General features: G+C 43.8%; 2 protein-coding genes across 6 annotated transcripts in view; one reads left to right on the top strand and one right to left on the bottom strand.

Annotated features, from left to right (window-relative positions):
- SECISBP2 (SECIS binding protein 2) overlaps positions 1 to 2,818 on the top strand; it is a 43,991-nt gene extending 41,173 nt beyond the window's left edge. For all 5 annotated transcript variants that reach the window (XM_072992375.2, XM_072992373.2, XM_072992374.2 and 2 more), the window contains one exon: positions 1,702 to 2,818. In XM_072992375.2, coding sequence (XP_072848476.2) covers positions 1,702 to 1,811 — 110 coding nt within the window. In that variant the 3' untranslated portion in view covers positions 1,812 to 2,818. The remainder of the gene's footprint in view (positions 1 to 1,701) is intronic.
- A 3,748-nt stretch (positions 2,819 to 6,566) lies between these two features.
- SEMA4D (semaphorin 4D) overlaps positions 6,567 to 20,407 on the bottom strand; it is a 152,445-nt gene continuing 138,604 nt past the window's right edge. The window contains exons 17-19 of the mRNA XM_078386204.1: positions 8,970 to 9,173; positions 8,306 to 8,403; positions 6,567 to 7,365 (exon numbers count right to left, since the gene is read on the bottom strand). Coding sequence (XP_078242330.1) covers positions 7,336 to 7,365; positions 8,306 to 8,403; positions 8,970 to 9,173 — 332 coding nt within the window. The 3' untranslated portion in view covers positions 6,567 to 7,335. The remainder of the gene's footprint in view (positions 7,366 to 8,305; positions 8,404 to 8,969; positions 9,174 to 20,407) is intronic.

Raw genomic sequence — 20,407 nt, forward strand, 5'->3', positions numbered from 1 at the left:
ATGCGACCTCTGGGAGGAGTGAAAAAACTATTTCTTCCTGCTTTTATGTAGTTGAATGGGTGAAAAGGATTATTTGCAATTTCTGCTGTTGTTTGCATAGTGTTCACTTGTACTTCAGCTGTTAAACTTCATCTCTAATAATAATTTTCTTTGGATTACCCACTGGTTTGTGCCACTTTTCTTATATAGGCTGTAGGGTGGAGACTCCTATCAAACTAATATGTTTATTCTGAGGAAGCTATTCCTTTTTTTACTTATTTTTAAGGTTGTGTGTTTTTATTTACTCAATGTCTTTTAATCAGCTTTATAGTTTTAATTGTTTTTCAATGTATAATTTATTTATTTTTTAATTCTGTTCTTTTTAATATTCTAAGCCTTCTTGTGTCCCCTTATTGCATGGTTTCCCAAACTGGGGGTTGCAGATCACCTTATATGTGTTGTAGCCCTTGTTTAATCGTTTTTTCCTTGAGCTTTCAGAGTGGGATATTAAAGTTAGTGTGTATGTGTATATATAAGAAACAGGCTCTTTTGTGGGGTGGGGGGGAGAAAGAAGCTCTGCTTTCTGAGAAGGGATGACTTTACCCCATAAAAATGCATTTTTATGCAAACATGGGGGAGGTCAACAGTTACTTGGTTATTATAAAAGGGGAACATGACTCAGAAAAAGTTGGGAACCACTGCCTTATTGGGAGAAAAGCAACTTATAAATATGACAAATAAGTAAGTCAGTCAACCACCACACAACATTCTTCAAGAAACGCTATGGAAGCAATCCCCCTGCCTTTTTTTAACTTGAAAAACAGAAACCAAAGACCTCAGAAGGCAGCTTATGATGAGAGCTGCAGTGCTGGAGATAAAATAAGCCGAAAGCCCTTCTCCAATGTGTGTGTGTGTGTGTTGGGTCTTTGGATTTTCGTTTGTGGGCTGCCAATCCCAGAATTCTGCCTGGGGAATTCTTGGAGAATTGTGGGGTTTGCAGTCTGAAAACACAAAGCACTCCCCCCCCCCCATGGCTGGTTGTTTGAGGCGTTTTAGTGCTTGACAAAACTCTTGCAAGATTTGAGGCAGGTGAGGGAATTTGCCTCCACATTATGGTTTGTCTCAAGGCTGTAGTATGAAAATTAATAAGTACAGTGGTGCCTCGCTTAACGAGTGCACCGTATAGCGATGTTTCCGTATAGCGATCCCTTTTTCGGGATCGCTATACGGAAACATACCCGATCGTCGCAATGGGGAAAACCCGTATTGCGAAGATCGGGTATTGCGGCGGCCATTTTGGAGCCGCCGAACAGCTGATCGGCGGTTCCAAAATGGCCGCCGGAAGCCCGGAAATGGCTGCCGGCAGCCGTTTTCGCACCCTGCCCTCGCTTAGCGAAGGCGCGAAAATGGCTGCCGGCAATTGGAATCCTCGCTGAACGGGTAAGTAACACAGGTATTGGAACGCATTAAACAAAGTTTAATGCGTTTCAATACATTTCCCCTACCCGTTTAGCGACGATTTCGCATAGTGAGGGTTAATCCGGAACGGATTAACCTCACTATGCGGGGCACCACTGTAGTTTGTCTCAAGACTATAGTATAAGAATTAATGAGGTTGCTTTCCCACCTCTTACTTTTATATTGTTTGTAAGTGCCACCACTCACATTTGTTTTTGTATTTCCTAGTCTGAGAATATGTAACTTCAATGTTCTTCTTTCTAGTTAAAATCTGGAAGAGAAAGCTTGAAGAGGAGTATAAACCTTACATGCTGGAGCTGGAAAAACAGTTAACTACTGAAATGTCACCCATGGGTTTTGAAGAACCTCAGTAAATCAAGACTACCTTATTTGGTCTTACTGGCTTTTTTTAGTGTGTGTGTGTAGATATATAAATACTAAATTATCTAGAATTAATTGTCCCAAAAAAAGGTTTATGATAAGTGATTTAAAATTGACTTCTGATTGTATGTAATGGATATACAGTGGTGCCTCGCATAGCGACATTAATCTGTGCAGCAAAAATCGCTGCTAAGCGATTTCGTCGCTATGCGATTTTTAAAAGCCCATAGAAATGCATTAAAACCTGTTTAATGCGTTCCTATCGGCAAAAAACTGACCTTAAAGCAAAGTTCCTCAATATGGCGGCCATTTTCGCTGCCTCTAAAGCGAGGAATTGGCGCGAAAACACAGCGGGCAGCCATTTTTTTTACCTGGCGGCCATTTTGGAACCACCGATCAGCTGTTAAAAAATCATTACTTTGCGATGATCGATAAGCGAAACAGGGAGCCGATAATCACAAAGCAAAAAAAACCCCATAGGAAACATCGCAATGCGATCGCTTTTGCGATTGCAGAAAGTTAATCGCTATGTGGTTTCGTCGCTAAACGGAGCGCCCGTTAAGCGAGGCACCACTGTACAGTACTGGAACATGCCTCTGGATTGTTTCCCAAGAGTTCTATCTATTTGACTACATGATGGAACTTCAGCTGCATTCCATCAGAGGATTTGCTTTCAGATTGCTATTGGGGGTTGTTAACTCTTGGAATGGCTGGCAAGTTGCTCACTTACTTGAGGTCAGCTATTTTAGCCACCTACAACAGGCTTCCTCTGACTGCTTACTGCCAATTTGATACAAGCAAACTCATATTTGCAAATGTTTCCTCTCCAAATGTTTGATGCACTGAATATGAATTATTTCCATCGAGTGGCAAACACAGAGCTTCCAAATTACAAAAGCCCTCACTAGTTGTATTTTTATAATGGTGTAGGTCATATGTTGTTTGCTTCCTGGACCATTTTTGCAACATTCCCATGCCCCATTAAAAAAACCCCACAAAATATATTTGTGAATATTTTTGTGAATGTACATACTTATTCAGATGACTGTAGGAAAATTGTGGCTCTAGCCAGCAGGCCTATTCATCAAGGATGATTGGAGAGATATTCCCACACAATCTGGACAAGTCCCCATCCTTACCCTACATAGACCTTTAAATAAGATGATATTTAAAACAAACACATTGAGAAGACATGCAAGCTCTAAACAGTAAAGTGCCGTTGGCTTGTGTTTCACCATACACAGCCTCTGTGAACAACTTGAGAACGTATGTTGTCAATCAGCTGCTGTGGGCAAGCCATGATTTTTTCATCATGATGAGGCTTGGGCCCAGGTATCATCTTGACTGGTTTTGAAAATGAAGATTGGGACACCCCGCCATATGCTGATTTATTTCTTAGCTGCAGTTATAGAAAGTGGTCCTAGAGTGATGACAAGAAGCTCTCATAGAAAGAGACCAGTAATGCAAGAGGAAAAGCATAGATAACATGGCAAGAAGTAAGATTACTTATAGTGCAATTTTTTAAAATATTTGTTGTATATCACCATAAAGAACACCTTTTACTCTAGCAGAGAGAACAAACTTATGGAATGTTCCTGTGCCTCTTGATGTACAAATGTTCTATTTTTGTAGAGCTGAAATGACCCCAAATGAACTTGAAAGGAAGTAAGGAGTAAAAGTTGGCCTGAGCTATCTTCAAAGCCTTTGTTGCGACAGGAGGTCTGATTTCAGCCAGGAGCACCAACTGTTGTGGAGGAGTTTGGCACCCATCTCCCAAGTGTGTTCAGCTGTTCATGTCCTTGCCAAGGAGACTTGGACAAATAATGTCATTTACTAATCATTTAATAGTATACTTTCCCAAATGTTTGTGTGTTCTCAGGTGATGTCTGATAACCCTGAAATGAAGCTCTTGGTTTGTTTCTTGATTTGGAGAGGGAGGATCACTAGTAGAAAAGAGAGTGTTTTTATGACTGTTTTGTAATTTCAGAGACAAAAATAATTGCTTTTGTTTATGTAGTACCTTCTGTGCCTTTTTTGAAAGGATGGGCATTTTTGGTATATAGTGCCCCAGCTGTTCTTGTAATCTAGTTAACACGGGAGTGTTTTCTGTTGTCATGAACTTGCCAGGTGCTGTTTGTGTTTTTTTTCCCCAACATGATGTTGCTTTCACTTAAGTGTTTAATTGAGAGTATGGACTTGATCATGGATACATGTTCTTCTATTAATCACATATACGAGCCCTATAAAATTGTACAATTTGGTGACTATACAGTGGTGCCCCGTATAGCGACGTTAATCCGTTCCAGGATTAACATCGCTATACGGAAACATCGTAAAGCGAAATTAAAAAGCCCATTGAAATGCATTAAAACCTGGTTAATGCGTTCCAATGGACTAAAAACTGGCAGGGACAGGTGGGTGGGGGATCCCGAAGGCTTCCAGGCAAAAGCCTGGAAGCCTTCAGGACCCCTCCACCCTGTCCCCGCCGCCCCGTGCTGCCTTTCCTAGCTGAGATCGGACTCCCAGGAGCCCGATCCAGGCTGGGAAAAGCAGCGAGGGGTGGCTGCCAGCTTAAGGGGACAGGGAGGAGGGGGATCCCGAAGGCTTCAGGACCCCTCCTCCCTGTCCCCGCCGCCCCGCGCTGCCTTCCCTAGCCGAGATCGGACTCCCAGGAGCCCGATCCAGGCTGGGAAAAGCAGCGAGGGGTGGCTGCCAGCTAAGGGGACAGGGAGGAGGGGGATCCCGAAGGCTTCAGGACCCCTCCTCCCTGTCCCCGCCGCCCCGCGCTGCCTTCCCTAGCCGAGATCGGACTCCCAGGAGTCCGATCCAGGCTGGGGAAAGCAGCGAGGGGTGGCTGCCAGCTAAGGGGACAGGGAGGAGGGGGATCCCGAAGGCTTCAGGACCCCTCCTCCCTGTCCCCGCCGCCCCGCGCTGCCTTCCCTAGCCGAGATCGGACTCCCAGGAGCCCGATCCAGGCTGGGAAAAGCAGCGAGGGGTGGCTGCCAGCTAAGGGGACAGGGAGGAGGGGGATCCCGAAGGCTTCGGGACCCCTCCTCCCTGTCCCCGCCGCCCGGCGCTGCCTTTCCTAGCCGGGATCGGACTCCCAGGAGCCCGATCCAGGCTGGGAAAAGCAGCGAGGGGTGGCTGCCAGCTAAGGGGACAGGGAGGAGGGGGATCCCGAAGGCTTCGGGACCCCTCCTCCCTGTCCCCACCACCCCGCGCTGCCTTCCCTAGCTGAGATCGGACTCCCAGGAGCCCGATCCAGGCTGGGAAAAGCAGCGGGGGGGCTGCCAGCGAAGGGGACAGGGTGGGGGAGGGATCCCGAAGGCTTCGGGACCCCTCCTCCCTGTCCCCGCTGCCCGGCGCTGCCTTTCCTAGCCGAGATCGGACTCCCAGGAGCCCGATCCAGGCTGGGAAAAGCAGCGACGGGTGGCTGCCAGCTAAGGGGACAGGGAGGAGGGGGATCCCGAAGGCTTCGGGACCCCTCCTCCCTGTCCCCACCGCCCCGCGCTGCCTTCCCTAGCCGAGATCGGACTCCCAGGAGCCCGATCCAGGCTGGGGAAAGCAGCGAGGGGTGACTGCCAGCGAAGGGGACAGGGTGGGGGAGGGATCCCGAAGGCTTCCAGGCAAAAGCCTGGAAACCTTCGGGACCCCTCCACCCTGTCCCTGCCGCCCCGCGCTGCCCAGCCCAGGATGCCTGACAGGCATCGGATCCCCCCACCCTCCCCCCGCGGTGGCCTCAAAAGGACCCTTCGGAAGGGTCCTTCGAAGGCCACCGCAGGCATTTTCCCCCAGCTGAGTGGCGGGAGCGCTCCTTTGGAGGCTCCCGCCGCTCAGCTGGGGGAAAATGGTGCCTACGGGGAAAACATCGCAAAGCGATTTTTCCCCATAGGCACCTTCGTTATTCGATCGCAAAAGCGATGGCATTTTTGCCATCGCTATGCGAATTCGTCGTTAAACGGGGCACTCGTTATACGAGGCACCACTGTAGTCTGTAAGGTGTTGGCCTTTTGCTAAATTCTGTAGGACCTCCCTTGTCCTTTGCCCCTTAATTTATTAAAGTTTAGAAGCATGTGTGCTTCATTCAGCAGAAACTGGACTAGCCATTGATCCCAGCATGTCAAATCCATATCAGAATAAGTCAACAGATTATAGACACTTAGCGTAAAATACATTAGAAACTTATTTTTCTGGTTAATTGTAGCATGCTATCCAATGGCACTAGTCCAGCTTTACAAGATGCTCTAGGAAGCCTGGCATTTAGCTATTGCCTTTGTGGTTAGCAACAATGTGGCTTTTTTAAAAAAAAATTGCCATTAACAGCTGATGAAACTGCATTTTCCAGACCAGTTTCATTTATGCTATTAAAAGTGAGATTCATCTTAATAAGGCAGGCAGTGAGAAATGAGCTGCCAGTATTTGAGATGAAGCAGTGTATATTGCTAGTGCAAAGGCAGCACTCAGTTAAACAAGCTGCTTTTCAAAACAGAAGAAGATAAGCATGTGGCGCTTCACTGTGGTGTATCTTGGTCAGATATATGTGTTTGGCTGCCTTAACAAGCTGTCCAATGTAACACTGATTTTTTCCCCTTTTGGAATGATCTTTCAGTGAATTAATTATTTAGCTCGGAGAATATAAAGTGGCTGCCATCTGTTCCATAACAATTCTGTTTCCTGACCCCGTCTCCACTACATTGACTTAATGAGATGTTAAATCATAATAATCAAATGGGAAAACAAATGCTGAATTTTTACTTTTGGATGATGAGTTGATGAATTTGTTTAGTTTGGTGGCTGTATTCCAGCAAGAGACTGTGTATACTGTGAAAAAGCCATTTGGGTTTGTTGGAAGGCTTTTCATAGGGAAACAGGCAATGTTCTGCAAAATCATCTGGCATGCATGTAGGATGGGGGCACTGACCTGCAGCTGTGTAAAACCAGCTTGATGCTGTCTTCAGGTTGAAGTATGATCTTAAAAACAGATTATGGTACATTTGCTGTCGTCTTAATGTGTTTTGGTTTGTATCTCCCTGTACATTTTAGTCTTACACAAAACCCATTTATTATGGCAGAAGAGACACTAGCTGACCAGATTTTAGAATAAACCAATGAAGCAGAGTTAACAAATAATTTGGCAAACAATTGTAATAAATACAGTCAGTGGTGCAATTAATTTCATATAATAATAATCTAAGAACATGCCTACCAGTAAGTTTGTCTGAAGAGAAAGAAGCCTGTGTGCATGCTGATTGGAAACATCAGGCAAATTAGCAATACAAACCTCATAGTTTTTCCCCCTCTTGCAGTGGTAAACATTGCAAGCAACACTTTTGGATACATTCTTCAAGTGAGTTGGCAAGGCAACACAGAGCAGTATTTTTCAGAGCAGTGTGGGGAGTGTGTTCTGCTGCCTGCCCTCTGATTACAGTGCTATGGAGGAATTGTGATGCAATCTTTTTTACATGTAGCATTACATTTCAGAGTTCCCAGTCCAGCTGAACCGCTGCATCTTGCTTCTCATACTGTGCCCTTTTTGTTGCAGCTTTTCTGCAGAAAGATGAATGATTAAGAAAATTATTTAATCTTGATGATATATTCCATATTCTGCTTGATTGGCTTTCCATGAACTCATTGATTCATTACAGATCTTACTTTTCATAGATATGCAATAATTTAGTATACGTAATTTGCGCTGTACAGGGAGGATTTAATAGCATGTGATTGACACCCCCATCTGTCAACACTTGAGTAACCTTGCTCCAAAGAGACCAGCGAATGTATGCACACACTAATGCAAAGCAACAGTTTTACAGTAAACCCAGTCTAAGGAATATTTAAATACGTTACACTAGAAAACAAGAATCTTTAGTTATCTTCTGTGAGAAGAAGAAAAAATTGTTCATAAGATATCTTTTCAAAAGTAGGGTGGTTCAGATTAGGAGTAATTCAGAGTGTTAGCCTGTATTTAATTCTCTCTACTTGGAATTGGCAATTTTTGAGAAAGTTTAGGTGTCCTTACACTATGTGATGGCTACTACAAGGGCTTTCCTGTCCTGGAGCTTCACCGCAGCTCTTTTTGTTTACAAACAGTAGAGACTTGGAAGATGATGTGGTAAAGACTGGTGGGGCTGTGTCTGGAAATGTAAATAGACTGACTGGGTCTGGTACTGGGACAGTTTGGATACAGAGTGAGCATTCAGCTGAAGAGCAGGTGTGGAAGTAGGAGAAAGCTCAGAGGCTATGGCTCAAACTTACCAGTGGTGATACTGATTGCTAGTAGCAATAGGTGACTGACCAGATCTATTATGGCCTGTTAATGTGATAAAGTAATATTTTAGTTAAAGAGTGTTGAAATGCCAGTTGTCTGTTCTGCATGAACAGACCCAGCATCACCTTTCCTTTTCTCCCATTCCAAAAGGAGGCTGAATTTTCCCAACTGAACAAAATGGATTTCTATATGTGGATACATATGTCCAGTCACACCTACCCATGTCTTCTTCCAGTTTGTCATCAGTTTGTCATGCTCACTAATAATACTTTTCCAGCTAGCAAAATCTCTTGACCAGATGTCCTGATTGTTACTACCTGAAAACAAGTAAGCAAGGGAAGAGAAATTTGTCCGAGCACCTGAGCATTCAAATACAGTAATGCTTTAAATATATATTTCAGAGTAAATTAGGTTTCTTCTGAAGATTTGCTCCTTTCTGTCCTAAACTTAAGACTCTAGTACTGTATCAAGAATGGATATGAGCATGAGAATTTCATTCAATATTTCAGCAGTTTGGCCTCTCCCCCCTTAAAAGATGCAGTTCACTGTTCTGCTGTTTAAAAATCTTACAAAGATTACCGAAAGTTGTATAGAAACAATGCGTAACGGAATGTGTATTAAGATAGATAGATGCCAGCATTTAAAGCTGTTAATGGGTAGAGCAGATTCTGGACTAGCATGACAAAATAGTTTCACTTGCATTAAACCAGTGCACTTTTTCCTTAGTCAGCACCTATGTATGTTGTCTTTTGAAACCAAAACTGAAATCTTACAGGGATGTGCACATCAGTGACCTTTCCCCTCCTTGTGATTGCATGCAGTCAAGCAAACTTTGCATGGAGTTCAATTTCCAAATCTGAAGAATGTCAGTATGCGTTATTACCTTCAACAGAGATGTATGATGTAGACATTTTGTTTCCAGCTTTTGAGCTCACAAGGCAGCAGTATTCTGAATCTTGCGCTACAGCATCTTTCAGCCAGGTTAATAGATGTACTCTCCCATCAGCAAGGACATGTGTCCGCTCACTCACACATCTTTCCATTTTCTGCCCATTCTTTTTCCAAACAAAATGTACATCTCTGGGCCCTGTAGGAAATGAAACTCGAATACTGTAGTTAACTATGACAGATCAAACATAAAGATATCTTCCACAATTCTTTTGAAAGCAGGAGTGGAAAACAGATACCATGTTTCCCCGAAAATAAGACAGGGTCTTATATTAATTTTTGTTCCAAAACCAGCATTACGGTTTATTTTCAGGGGATGTTTTATTTTTTTCATGTACAACTACATTTATTCACATACAGTAAGGTCATCTTCTGTTGCTGCACAATGGTGGAGGGCAGGGTTTCACTTACCTGGGGCTTATTTTTGGGGTAGGACTTGTATTATGAGCATCCTGAGAAATCATACTAGGGCTTATTTTCAGGTTAGGTCTTATTTTCGGGGAAACAAGGTAGCTTTCCGGTTTTTAATGCATTGGAACTCCCATCTTTCTCTGCCAGGATAGTCATAGATGAGAACTGCAGTCCAGTAGCAGTGGATCACATGTTCCCCATCCTTGCATTAAAATGGGAAAATGTTAAAAGAGCTATGCAAGTTCTGTACTCCATTCTCTCCCTTTTCCTGGACATTAAACCACCTGATGTGCTGTATTTAAGAGAAGATGGCTTTTTTAATCTGGAAAGCCATTGTTTTTTCTTTATCTGACCAAAAAGGCAAATGGATATAATGCTAATGCATCTTCCTTTAAAGCTGTATTTCGTTTTCATTAGAAGCTTTCAATTTACTTTGTAAACATGCCATTCCTTTCCTTTTGCGTGCTGCCTTTTTATCAGAGCCAGATAATGGCAAAGGCTATTCAACAGGAAGTAGCCTGTACAGGTTCTTAAACAGGGCCAGCTTAGCCATGCACACAATAATGTTCCAGAAGTGTTGGTGAAACAGCGTCTAATACACGATATCTATGGCAGAACATTTTTGCAACTGTGTATTAAATCCTAGGGTGAAGCTTTATGGTTTGTGCTTGAACATTTCCTGTAGGATTGGAAGGGGTCATGGAGTGCGTCTTTAGGATTGCTTGGCCTGGCAAGGCAAAAATGCCTTGGCCAGCTCTTATGTAACAGCTGATAGTCCCACTCATGTTAATTATGTTCTGGTGTAACTCCATTCATGTAAATTTCTACAGAACTGGTACAAGTAAAGCTGGTGTAGGCATTCGCTATTGGCTGACACAGTGTGCAGTAGCAAATGGCTATGCTGATTTCTTACATTTCATTTGGTTCACAAGTGTAATTTATTCCAGCACAACTATGTAACAGAATTGCAGCCAAAAGTAGGTATATGGCTGTGGAGTTCTAGCTCCAAAGCTAGATACCAGAACTTAGAAAAAATGTTGTACAAGATCATGTGCTTTGGAAATGCAGTGACCACAGTGTACTGTACAATATAAAACTGGGGCAATATCCCATTCACTCCATCAGATGTTCACAAATGCATGCAGGTAAGGAGTGGTGTGCACCAACAAGCAAAGGTTAATGAAGTTGCCCCTCCATCCTGCCCTGCATTGGAAGTTGCTTCTGGAAAAGTCAGTAATGGCGGGTGTGGGAAGTAGGAGTAGACGTATCAGTGAAGGAAGCTGTTGAATCAGGTCCATTTGTTTGCAGTTCCCAAGACAGCACCATAGTCTATTTTTTTCAAAACATCAGTGCTCTTGGAAGCCATTCAAGAAACACAATTTGCTCTCCAAGCAGGCTGCCCAAAAGAAAGTCTATTTTGATAGGGCCCACAGAGAATGGCAGCAAGCTGTCGTTGCAGTATTGTCTGGGACTTGCAATGTGGGCTGTGATGCAATAAATGCTAGCTGCCCTGCTTTGCTTTTTCCCCCATGAATGGCAAGGAGGCATGATCCAGGAAATGGGATTGCCATCCCATCCCTTTTAAGCACAAACGATAGATGTTCATTTATACAGTGGTGCCTTGCTCAACGATTACCTCGTTAAACGACAAAACCGCTTGATGATGAGGTTTTTGCGATTGCTTTTGTGATCACAAAATGATGTTCTAATAGGAAAATTTCACTTCACGATGATCGGGTCCCTGCTTCAGGAACCGATTTTTCGCTAGACGACTATTTTCAAACAGCTGATCGGCACCTCTAAAATGGCCACCCGCTGTGCAAAATGGCTCCCCGCTGTGCTTTAGGACGGATTCCTCACTATACAGGCACCAGAAAATGGCCGCCCTTTGGAGGATCTTCACTTTACGATGAGGTATTTAGCCCATTGGAACGCATTGAAGGGTTTTCAATGCATTTCAATGGGTTTTTTAAATTTGCTTGACGATTTCGTTTAACAGCGATTTCGCTGGAACGGATTAACGTCGTCAAGCGAGGCACCACTGTACTTAGAAAACCCTGAAAAGGGTCACCATGAGTTGGAATTGACTCAATTGCTTGTAATTATTTTATAATTATCCCTGGAACTGCCGTAGTGATTTTTTTCCCTCACATTGATACCAGAGAGATGGAAGCAATAATGATAAACATGCATTCTTGACTCTGGAGAGTACAAGTCATGGAAGCTTCCTCTGCCATGGATTCTCCCCTTCTCCCCTGCAAAAAAACAAACACCCCCCCTTTAAGATTTTGCTTTTGAAAGGCTATCCACGGGGTGGACAAAGTGTGGCCCTTCAGATGTTTTTGGTCAGTAATTCCCTTCTAGACTTTGCCAGCACACTTGATGGTGAGTGATCATGGAAGCTGCAGTCCAGCCCCCTACTAGGAATGGTTACGTGGAAGTTAGGCCCACTCAGGGTGACTTCTGAGTAAAGTATGGGATGAGACTGTGTCAGATGCCTATCTCCAGCCTTGCAGGATTGGATCAAAGGCACAAGTAGTCCAGCCCTTTGTTCCACAAAGATGTGACCATTAGGAATGATGTCCTTATTGTAGTAGTCAGTGCACAGTTAAAGTGGCCATTATACTTCACAGTGGCAAGATCAAAACATTCTGAATACTTACTTTTAGTTTCATCTGCTCCTCCAGGATGCTTGTAGGATCAAAAAAAATGCCATGAGAATGTTTAAAATACATATGAATGAACTGGTGCCACTCGATTTGGAGTGGCTGTTGGGAAGGTCATCTAGACCAGCTCCTTACTCACTGCAGGACATCCAGAGCATGAGCCCATCCCAACTGGTGAACAGCTGCCTATCCTCTGTAGAATGTCTCCTGCCACAGGTCAGCCGTCTCATTCTTCTCGCTAACTGATTATGTTACCAGACTTTTCTACCAGCAAGACGAGTCCTATTTTCAATGGCTATTTGTTTTTTTTCAGGGAAATAAAAATGAACACCATAATCCACTGTTTCTTTTTAAAGTATGTGTTGAACAAAATACAGGTGAAATGGAGAAAGAAATACAACTGAGGGTTGAGGGTGAGTGTGTACTCTTTGTAATCAGTTTGCTATAATACTGTGTCCCAGACCCCATAACGAGGCATCTTTTTTCTATCCATTTTCCTGCCCTCCCCACCCCATTTAAGCATATCTAAACCAAATGGAATACATAATCACATTAAAGTGATTTGTACAAAGATTTCAGCAAGAGAAGAGCAAATTGGGGCTCCCAGCATGTAGTTATAGATACCATTGGATCAGTTGGCACCTTTCTACCTAGATAAAGGTTTTGAATCAGTATAGGCTGCGTGCTGCATACTGCAACAAAAGGCTGTTTTTGTAGCCCCATGAAATACCCAAACCCCGCTTTAAATTCAAAAATAGTAACACTTCCAGAAGTCACAATTTTCTAAAACAAGGGCCAGCCCTAGGTTGACAGCCTAGTCGCGCTACAAAACATTCCAGTGAAATGGCTGATGTATGTGGTGAACCATTCTGTATGCAAGTCACTGCTTGTACCTGGTAGCTCACACCATGCAGCTTCTACGTGGTACCTACATTTCATAAAATCAGCCATTAGAAAATGGGATCATACTACACATTATGTTCTTGGGGGCCCTGGATTTTGGGAACTTTTAGAACATGTACAGTAAGAGTATCGGTTTCCATACGGATCTAAACAAAGGGACATAAAAAATAACACTGGTGGGAGAACTGGTGAAGACAGAGTTTGAGAGCAAGTGTGTTTAAAGATCCATTTAATATTATTCCAGTCTTTATTGGTTTAAACTGGAATAGGCTATCACGTCAAACAGCTGAACTGAGTAAATGATAATATGGGCTCCATTTTTCTTTTGTAAAGTCATACAGTAAGAAAATAATATCTCTTGCCAAAGAAAACTCAGACCAAGTGGACAATATTGCATCACCCAATAAAGCTTTAAATGCCAGAATAATCATGATGCAGGCATACTACTGTCCAATTTAATTTACTGCCTGCCCTACTTCTGAAGGTAATCTCATTTCAGCTTAGATGAGGTCTTTCTGAAGGTCACGGAAAACAAGATTATCAAGCCTGGAAATCAAGCTGAGAGATGCAAGCAGCAGCAAGGTATGTATGACTGCAAGGTAAATTGCCAGGAACCATAAAAGGTTGCTTCTGAACCCAGGAGTATAGTCTGCGTGAGACGTTCATCACTACTAAGCTGATCCACAAAGGGAAGAACTCGCATGACAAGTCATCTATCTGAGTCCAATTTAAAGGAAATCACTATTTCCTTAAATGCTTGTTCCTGTTCATAGGGGAACTACTTGAAGCGAGAATGCCCTACCACCAGTTAGAAGCAAAAGCTTCTAATAAATGTTGTAATTATGCCAAAAAATATAAATGCTGCACAAAGGCTAGACAAAACATTCTGGAACAAAGGAAACCAATAGAAATGGACCAAAACCACATGCATAGAACTTTATCCTCAGAAATGGAAATGTAACCTCAATTGTTAAATCTAGCCAGAGAAATGCAAACAAAGTCTAGAATAATTTGCAGTGTTTAACCCCGCAGCATTTTTCTTGTGATCTGGACCTACTAAAAATCTGTAACTGTGTAACTTTGAAGGCTTTGTTGGACACAGTATTTGGTATGGATTACTACAGTCTGGGCATAAAAGGTGAGATGGCAAGCAATAATTCTTATACTCTAGGTGAGAAACAGGAAATAGTTTTCTATGACCCTATGCACACTCTGCATAGTGCATTTTTACACTTTGAGACTTCCACATAATTACAAAGGGCTGATTAGCTGTGTGTTGTTATCCAGAAAACCATGTTTAAGGGATGTTTAAAGAGAAAGGAAGGATCCAAGGTAATACAATCATGCCCTGCATAACTATTGTCTTGCTTAACGAGGAAATTGCTTTACAATGAGGTTTTTGCGATCGCAAAATGATGGTTTAAGTGGGGGAATTTCGCTTGGCGATGAAAGGTTCCCTGCTTTGGGAACCGATTTTCACTTTACGATGATCAGCAAATAGCCGGCTGAAAAAAATGGCCCCCCGCTGTTTTCTAGGACGGATTCCTCGCTTTATAGGCACAGAAAATGGCTGCCGTATGGAGGATCTTTGCTGGATGAACAGGTATTTAGCCCATTGGAATGCATTGAGCGGCTTTCAATGTGTTTCAATGGGCTTTTTTATTTCATTTGACGATGACTTCGCTCTACAGCAATTTCTCTGGAACGAATTAGCGTCGTCAAGCGAGACACCACTGTATAGGAAAACCAATACTCTGATTCAGCACACACCACAGACCTGCAGGGAAGCCAGCTGCACAATGTAAATGTTATTTGGAAATTACTCAGGGCAGAACTGATGGCTTTCCCAAAAATGTATTAATTTTATTAAATTAATTTCATATCCCACCCATTTAGTGAGCATGCCACTACTCTGGGTGGCTTGCAAAATATTATAAAACATACAGCTAAAAAGATTAAAACTATATAAAACATTAAAAGAAAGCAAAATGCTACAAACCACCCCCCCCCCCCAATAAAATCAACTATCTGGGCCAGGATGGCAGACAATTTTACGAAAGGGTGATGCTTGGGAAAGCCTGGGTAAAAAGCCAGGTTTTAATTTGCTTGTGGAAGCTCCTGAAAAGGCCCGGTTTCTGGTTGATGCCTTTTGGGCCTCTTTTGGAGTGGCCACCCGCAACATTAAAGACTGGGAGGTGTGGGTGGGACTGGAAGATGACCTAAGGGAGAGGCACTCTGACAGGTAGCAAAGTCCTAAACAGAATTTGGCCTGGAAGCAAACTGACAGCCATTGCAAACGAGCTAGGACAAGTGAAATATACTCAAATTTAGATATATCGGTGACCAGCTGGCTGCTGCATTTTGCACTTGCTGCAGCTTCCGAACCACCTTCATGGGCAGCCCCATGTAGAGAGCATTGCAATAGTCAATGCTCAAGATTACGAAGACATGAAGCCATGTTTATTAGGGATCTCCTGTCAAGAAAGAGATGGAGATGTGCAATCTGCCTCAGATGAAAAAAGGCAGATTCGGCCACAGCCAGGATGCTTCTCCATCGAGAGGGCCGGGTCCAGATGCACAGCCAGATTTCATACCTGATCCTTCAGGGGGAGTGTGACCCCATCAAGATCAGGTAACAGGCCCCCTAACCAATCAGGATGCCCTCCCAACAACAGAATATCTGTCTTCTCAGGATTCAGTTTCAGCCTATTTGCCCTCATCCAGTCCATAACCGTGGCCAGTCAATGTTCTAGGGTCTGTACAGCTTCCCTTGCAGAAGAGGAAAAGGAGAGATAAGAGTTGTGTATCATCAGTGTACTGATGACAGCAAACTCTGGATCTCCTTATGACCTCTCCCAGCAGCCTCATATAGATGTTAAACAGCAAAGGGGAGATGATTGACCCCTGTGGAACACCACATTGCAGTGTCCATGAGGACGAAACAGCTTATCTGAGCTGAACTCTCTGGCATCAGCCATCAAGGAAAGAATCGAGCAGACCTGGGCAAAGTGCAACCCACAGGCCACATATGGCCTGAGAGCCGCTCCTGTCTGGCCCGCTGGTCACCGCTGAGTGAGCCGGAGCTCTGGCTCTCGTCACCCAGCATGGCAGTAAGCAAAACATGTGAGATCCAACACTGGAATCTCGCGAGTTTTTACTGTTACTCTTGAGCCACAGGCGGGGGAGCCTGCAGCTCAAGAGGCCGGAAGCGATCCTTGCACAGATGACGTGATGACGCGTCATGTTGCCTGCGGGATAGAAGACAGTCGGAGAGGAGGCCATGTGGGAACGGAGGACAGGTGAGTTAGCTCAGTGTTGGGTTTTCTCTCTCCCCCCCCCCCGCAGTGAACGAATTACAATGCTTACATAGTTAACTCCCTAAAAAGGAGTTACCCACCCCCAAGCACAGTTCAGATTTTTCATGTGGCCCCCTATAGAAATTAATTGCCCACCCCTGGAATACAGCCAGCATAATAGTAGACTTCTGATCCCCAGTCTCGATAACTGATCAAGGAGGATACCGTGGTCAACAGTATCAAAGGCGGTCGAGAGATCTAGGAGGACCAACAGGGTCACACTCCACCGGTCAGCCTCCCATTATAGGTCATCTAGCAGGGCAACCAGAAGTGTCTCAGTCCCATGGCACAGCCTGGACCCTGATTGGAATAGATCCAGACTACTGTATCTGTATCCTCCAAGAATGCTTGCAGCTGGTCAGCCACCAACCTCTCAATCAGTTTCTCCATGTTAACAATGTTCTTTAAATAGTTCTTTAAATCAGTGGTCCTCAACCTTTTCCCAACTGTGGACTGGTTGGGGGGGGCTGTGGTGCAAGACGCACTTGCAGAGGGGCTGCTTGTGCGCATCATGCTCACAGGGTGGAGCACATCCCATGCATGCGCACAACGGTGTTGGAGATCTGTATCCACAGCCCAGTCCTGCCTAAAACGCGGACTGCTGTCAGTTTGCGGACCAATGGTTGGAGATCCCTGGTTTAAATAGTCAGTTGACAAATTGCCTTTTTAAAAGATTGGGAGGGATCATTATTTCCTTCAAGATGGGGAAAATACTCTTCCTGTAAGGAGGAGTTCATGATCTGAGTGGCCCATTCAACTGTCACTGTCCTGGCCAATTTTAAGAGCCAGGAGGGACATGGGTCTAACTGGGAGGTGATGCCTTGTCCACGTCATCAGGCTGAAACTGATCCAATAAAACCAGACAAGATGGTGTGTTGGACATCTCAACATGACTTATTGTACTAACAGTCAAGGTCGCTACAGATGGCCTCTACCTTAGTGCAGAAGTGGGCTGGAAACTGCAACACAAGTAGTGACATCTGGCTGAGGCTCCAGATGTTGTCCGGCTGCAGTGAGGTTGTGGAACACACCTAAAGAGTTCCGCCTGATGGTTAGCTGCCTCACTAATATGCCTGATGTTATAAGCCTTCTTAGTGGCCTGTATGGCATCACAGTGTTTGCCAGTCATCTTTTTTTACTGCAGCCTGATTAGCATCTCTGGGAGCTTTTCTCCAAACGCTCTCTAGCCTTCTCCTAACTTGTTTCATGGCTTGCAGCTCCTCCGAAAACCAGGTGAAGGGGTGAGCTCTGACATAGAGAAGGTGTTTGGGTGCAATGGAGTCATCTGCCCCAGTCGTGGCCGAGTACCATTCTGCAACCTGGGCTTCAACACCCATGCCAAGTAGCTCATCCAGAAACCCACCCAAGGCAATCTTTACTAAAATGTCTTAAAATGGTTGCACTCCAAGTCAGCACCACATCTTTTAAAAAATGATAGAAAGAAATACATGTAAGCTGATGAATTTGCACAATAAGCTGTTTGTTCATTTGCTATTCATTTGCAAACAACAAAAGTGGGACCTTACAATTTCAATAGATTCTTGGAGGAGGATTCTTTTTTATTCCCCTCCATTGTAAAAAATGTTTTTTTCTTTCCTTTTAAGTAAATTACTGACCTTTGACAGGACCTGTAATGTTACTTGAGGATAGTTATACTTCCTCTAGAGCAGCAGTCCCCAACCGTTTTTACCCTGCAGACCAGCTGGGGAAGACGGGGCACCCCCCCCCCGCACTCGTGCACATGCACGAAGGAGCGGGCACTCTCACACGCAGGTGCTCAGGCACATGCACAAAGGAGCAGGCACACCCTTGGCGGATGCGCGTGAAGGCACTTGTGCAGGCACACGGGTGCTTGTGTACATGTGCAAAGGGTGGCGTGGCACTTGGGGGCACTTGTGTGTATGCGCAAAGGGGGTGGGGGAGTGTGCACGCAGGAGCAGGCACGCACATGTGCAAAGGGGCTGTGGGGGGGAGTGCGTGCGGGGGTGGGGGGAGGTCTGTCTCCCTAGCCCGGTCCAGTTCAGGCCATGGACTGGGGGTTGGGGATCTCTGCTCTAGAGGCTTTACTGCAGAACATCTGTCAAAAGCTTTTTTAAAATTGAAAGATATTACCTGTGTGTTTGTTGACATATTCAAATAAGTATAAGGGTGATGAAGCAGAACCTTTCCTTTGCTGAAGCCATGTGAATTCTTTCCCACCAAGCTCTGTTCTCCTGTCTGGTATTAGTTTCTGTCAATTTACTACGCAGTAATGAATCTGCAATTTGCTGGATTCCCATTAAATCATTAAAAAATTGTATTATAGTGGTTACTTTCCAATCCTCTGTTAAGAAGATCAGGTAGGATGCTGTCATTTCGTAAGTTCCTTCACAGAAAGATCTGTCAATGACCCATCTACACATCCATTGTCTAATTCTAAATGGCACCATATCTCTTAAATATTCTCTTCTCGTATTTGAACCCACACTTAGATGGGGAACATTGAAGTTTGAGGATGTTTTTGCTATCTCCAGATATTGGTAGAACCTGCCCCATACCAGAAAAAAAACATAGAAATAAACCATCATGATTGTTCAATCAAAGACTATTCTGGGCCCAGTTTAGGCCTGGAATAGACTTCTTCAAAAAGATGTAAATAACTGGAAAGAATATGCCTCTGGAAATGTTCATATGACCACCCCCAACTTCAAGGGGCACAATTCATCTTTTGTACACCAAACACTTTTACTGGGGGCGGGGCTGCATTCTGCCCACCCGACTTAGATAATCTTTCTCAGTCCTTCTTTTATTATTCTATCACACAATATGCAGTGAGTGGTTTGAGGCCAGACCTTCTCAGTGGTGACACTAAAAAAATACTCTCCAAAGGGAAGCTCAACAGACCCCTTCAAAAGCAAGCTGTGCTCTTCAGGAGAACAATTAGAATCAGTAGCTATGTATGTCCACATCACTCTCTGTTATTTGATTGCTGCAAGTGATGTGTTTTTTAAGTTTTATTATGCTTCCATCCAATTTTTTACACTGGCGTTAAATTACATGGTAAATGACTTGTTGGAAAGATGGGATCTAAATAAATAAATGTAATTAAGGATTTATGTAGAAAGAAATGTGTATCCCACTCTTGAACTCTGAAAGTACCAGTGGCACTTACTAATGTCAGACTGGACTTACAAAATAAGAGTTAGTGCATTAAACAAAAGTGGCAAAAGGAAATGCCCATATTTAGTTGACAAATTCCAACTTTGTTCAAAGATTGTGACAGAGCTTATTGAGGTAAGAACCTTTTCATACATTTTTCAAATCATGTACATAGTCCTAGCTGCCACTGAGTGTGTATCTGTGCACCCAAGTATGATGTGTATGATGTACTTACTAAACAAGCACTATCACTTGCCCACAGCATCTGTGATCAGAGCAGCTAGAGACATTGCCCTGAGGAGACAAAACACTGATGTCATCATTTAACAAGTCCTTGGTACAGTCTGAAGTCATGTTGCTTGAGGTCAGAACTGCATACATATGCTGATCTGCAATGTGTTTTGCAATTCTTAGTTGAGAGTCAGATGATGAAACAGGTGGATCTAAGTGAGAAGAGGGTGATGAATTTGTCGTATTGCTGAAAGGATATTGAAAAAACTGAGATGGTTTGGTGGGAGTGGAGGAAAAAATGTTTTATGAAAGGAAATCTTCAAACGTAGAAAGCATCAGCCCTTAACTCATATTTGATTATGCCTCTATGGAAACGTTGCATATATCCTCTAATGTTGGACTTCTGCCACACTGGCTGCAATTGATGACAGTTGTATCTGAAAACATCTGCAAAGTACCAACTGGAGAGGGCTGACCTACACCAGTGGTTTTTGATCCTTGTTTACCCAAATCTTTTAGACTTCAACTCTTAACTTCCCCAGTGTGGAAAATGGCCAGGAATTCTGGGAGCTGACATTCCACACATCCAGAGGGCCAAAGTTTGAGAACCACAGATTCAGAGTACTATCAAAGCTGCGTGCACCTTGTGCTTTAAAGAAAAATTAAAA

Source organism: Pogona vitticeps, chromosome 2, assembly GCF_051106095.1.
Source record: "Pogona vitticeps strain Pit_001003342236 chromosome 2, PviZW2.1, whole genome shotgun sequence".
Classification (NCBI taxonomy): Eukaryota; Metazoa; Chordata; class Lepidosauria; order Squamata; family Agamidae; genus Pogona; species Pogona vitticeps.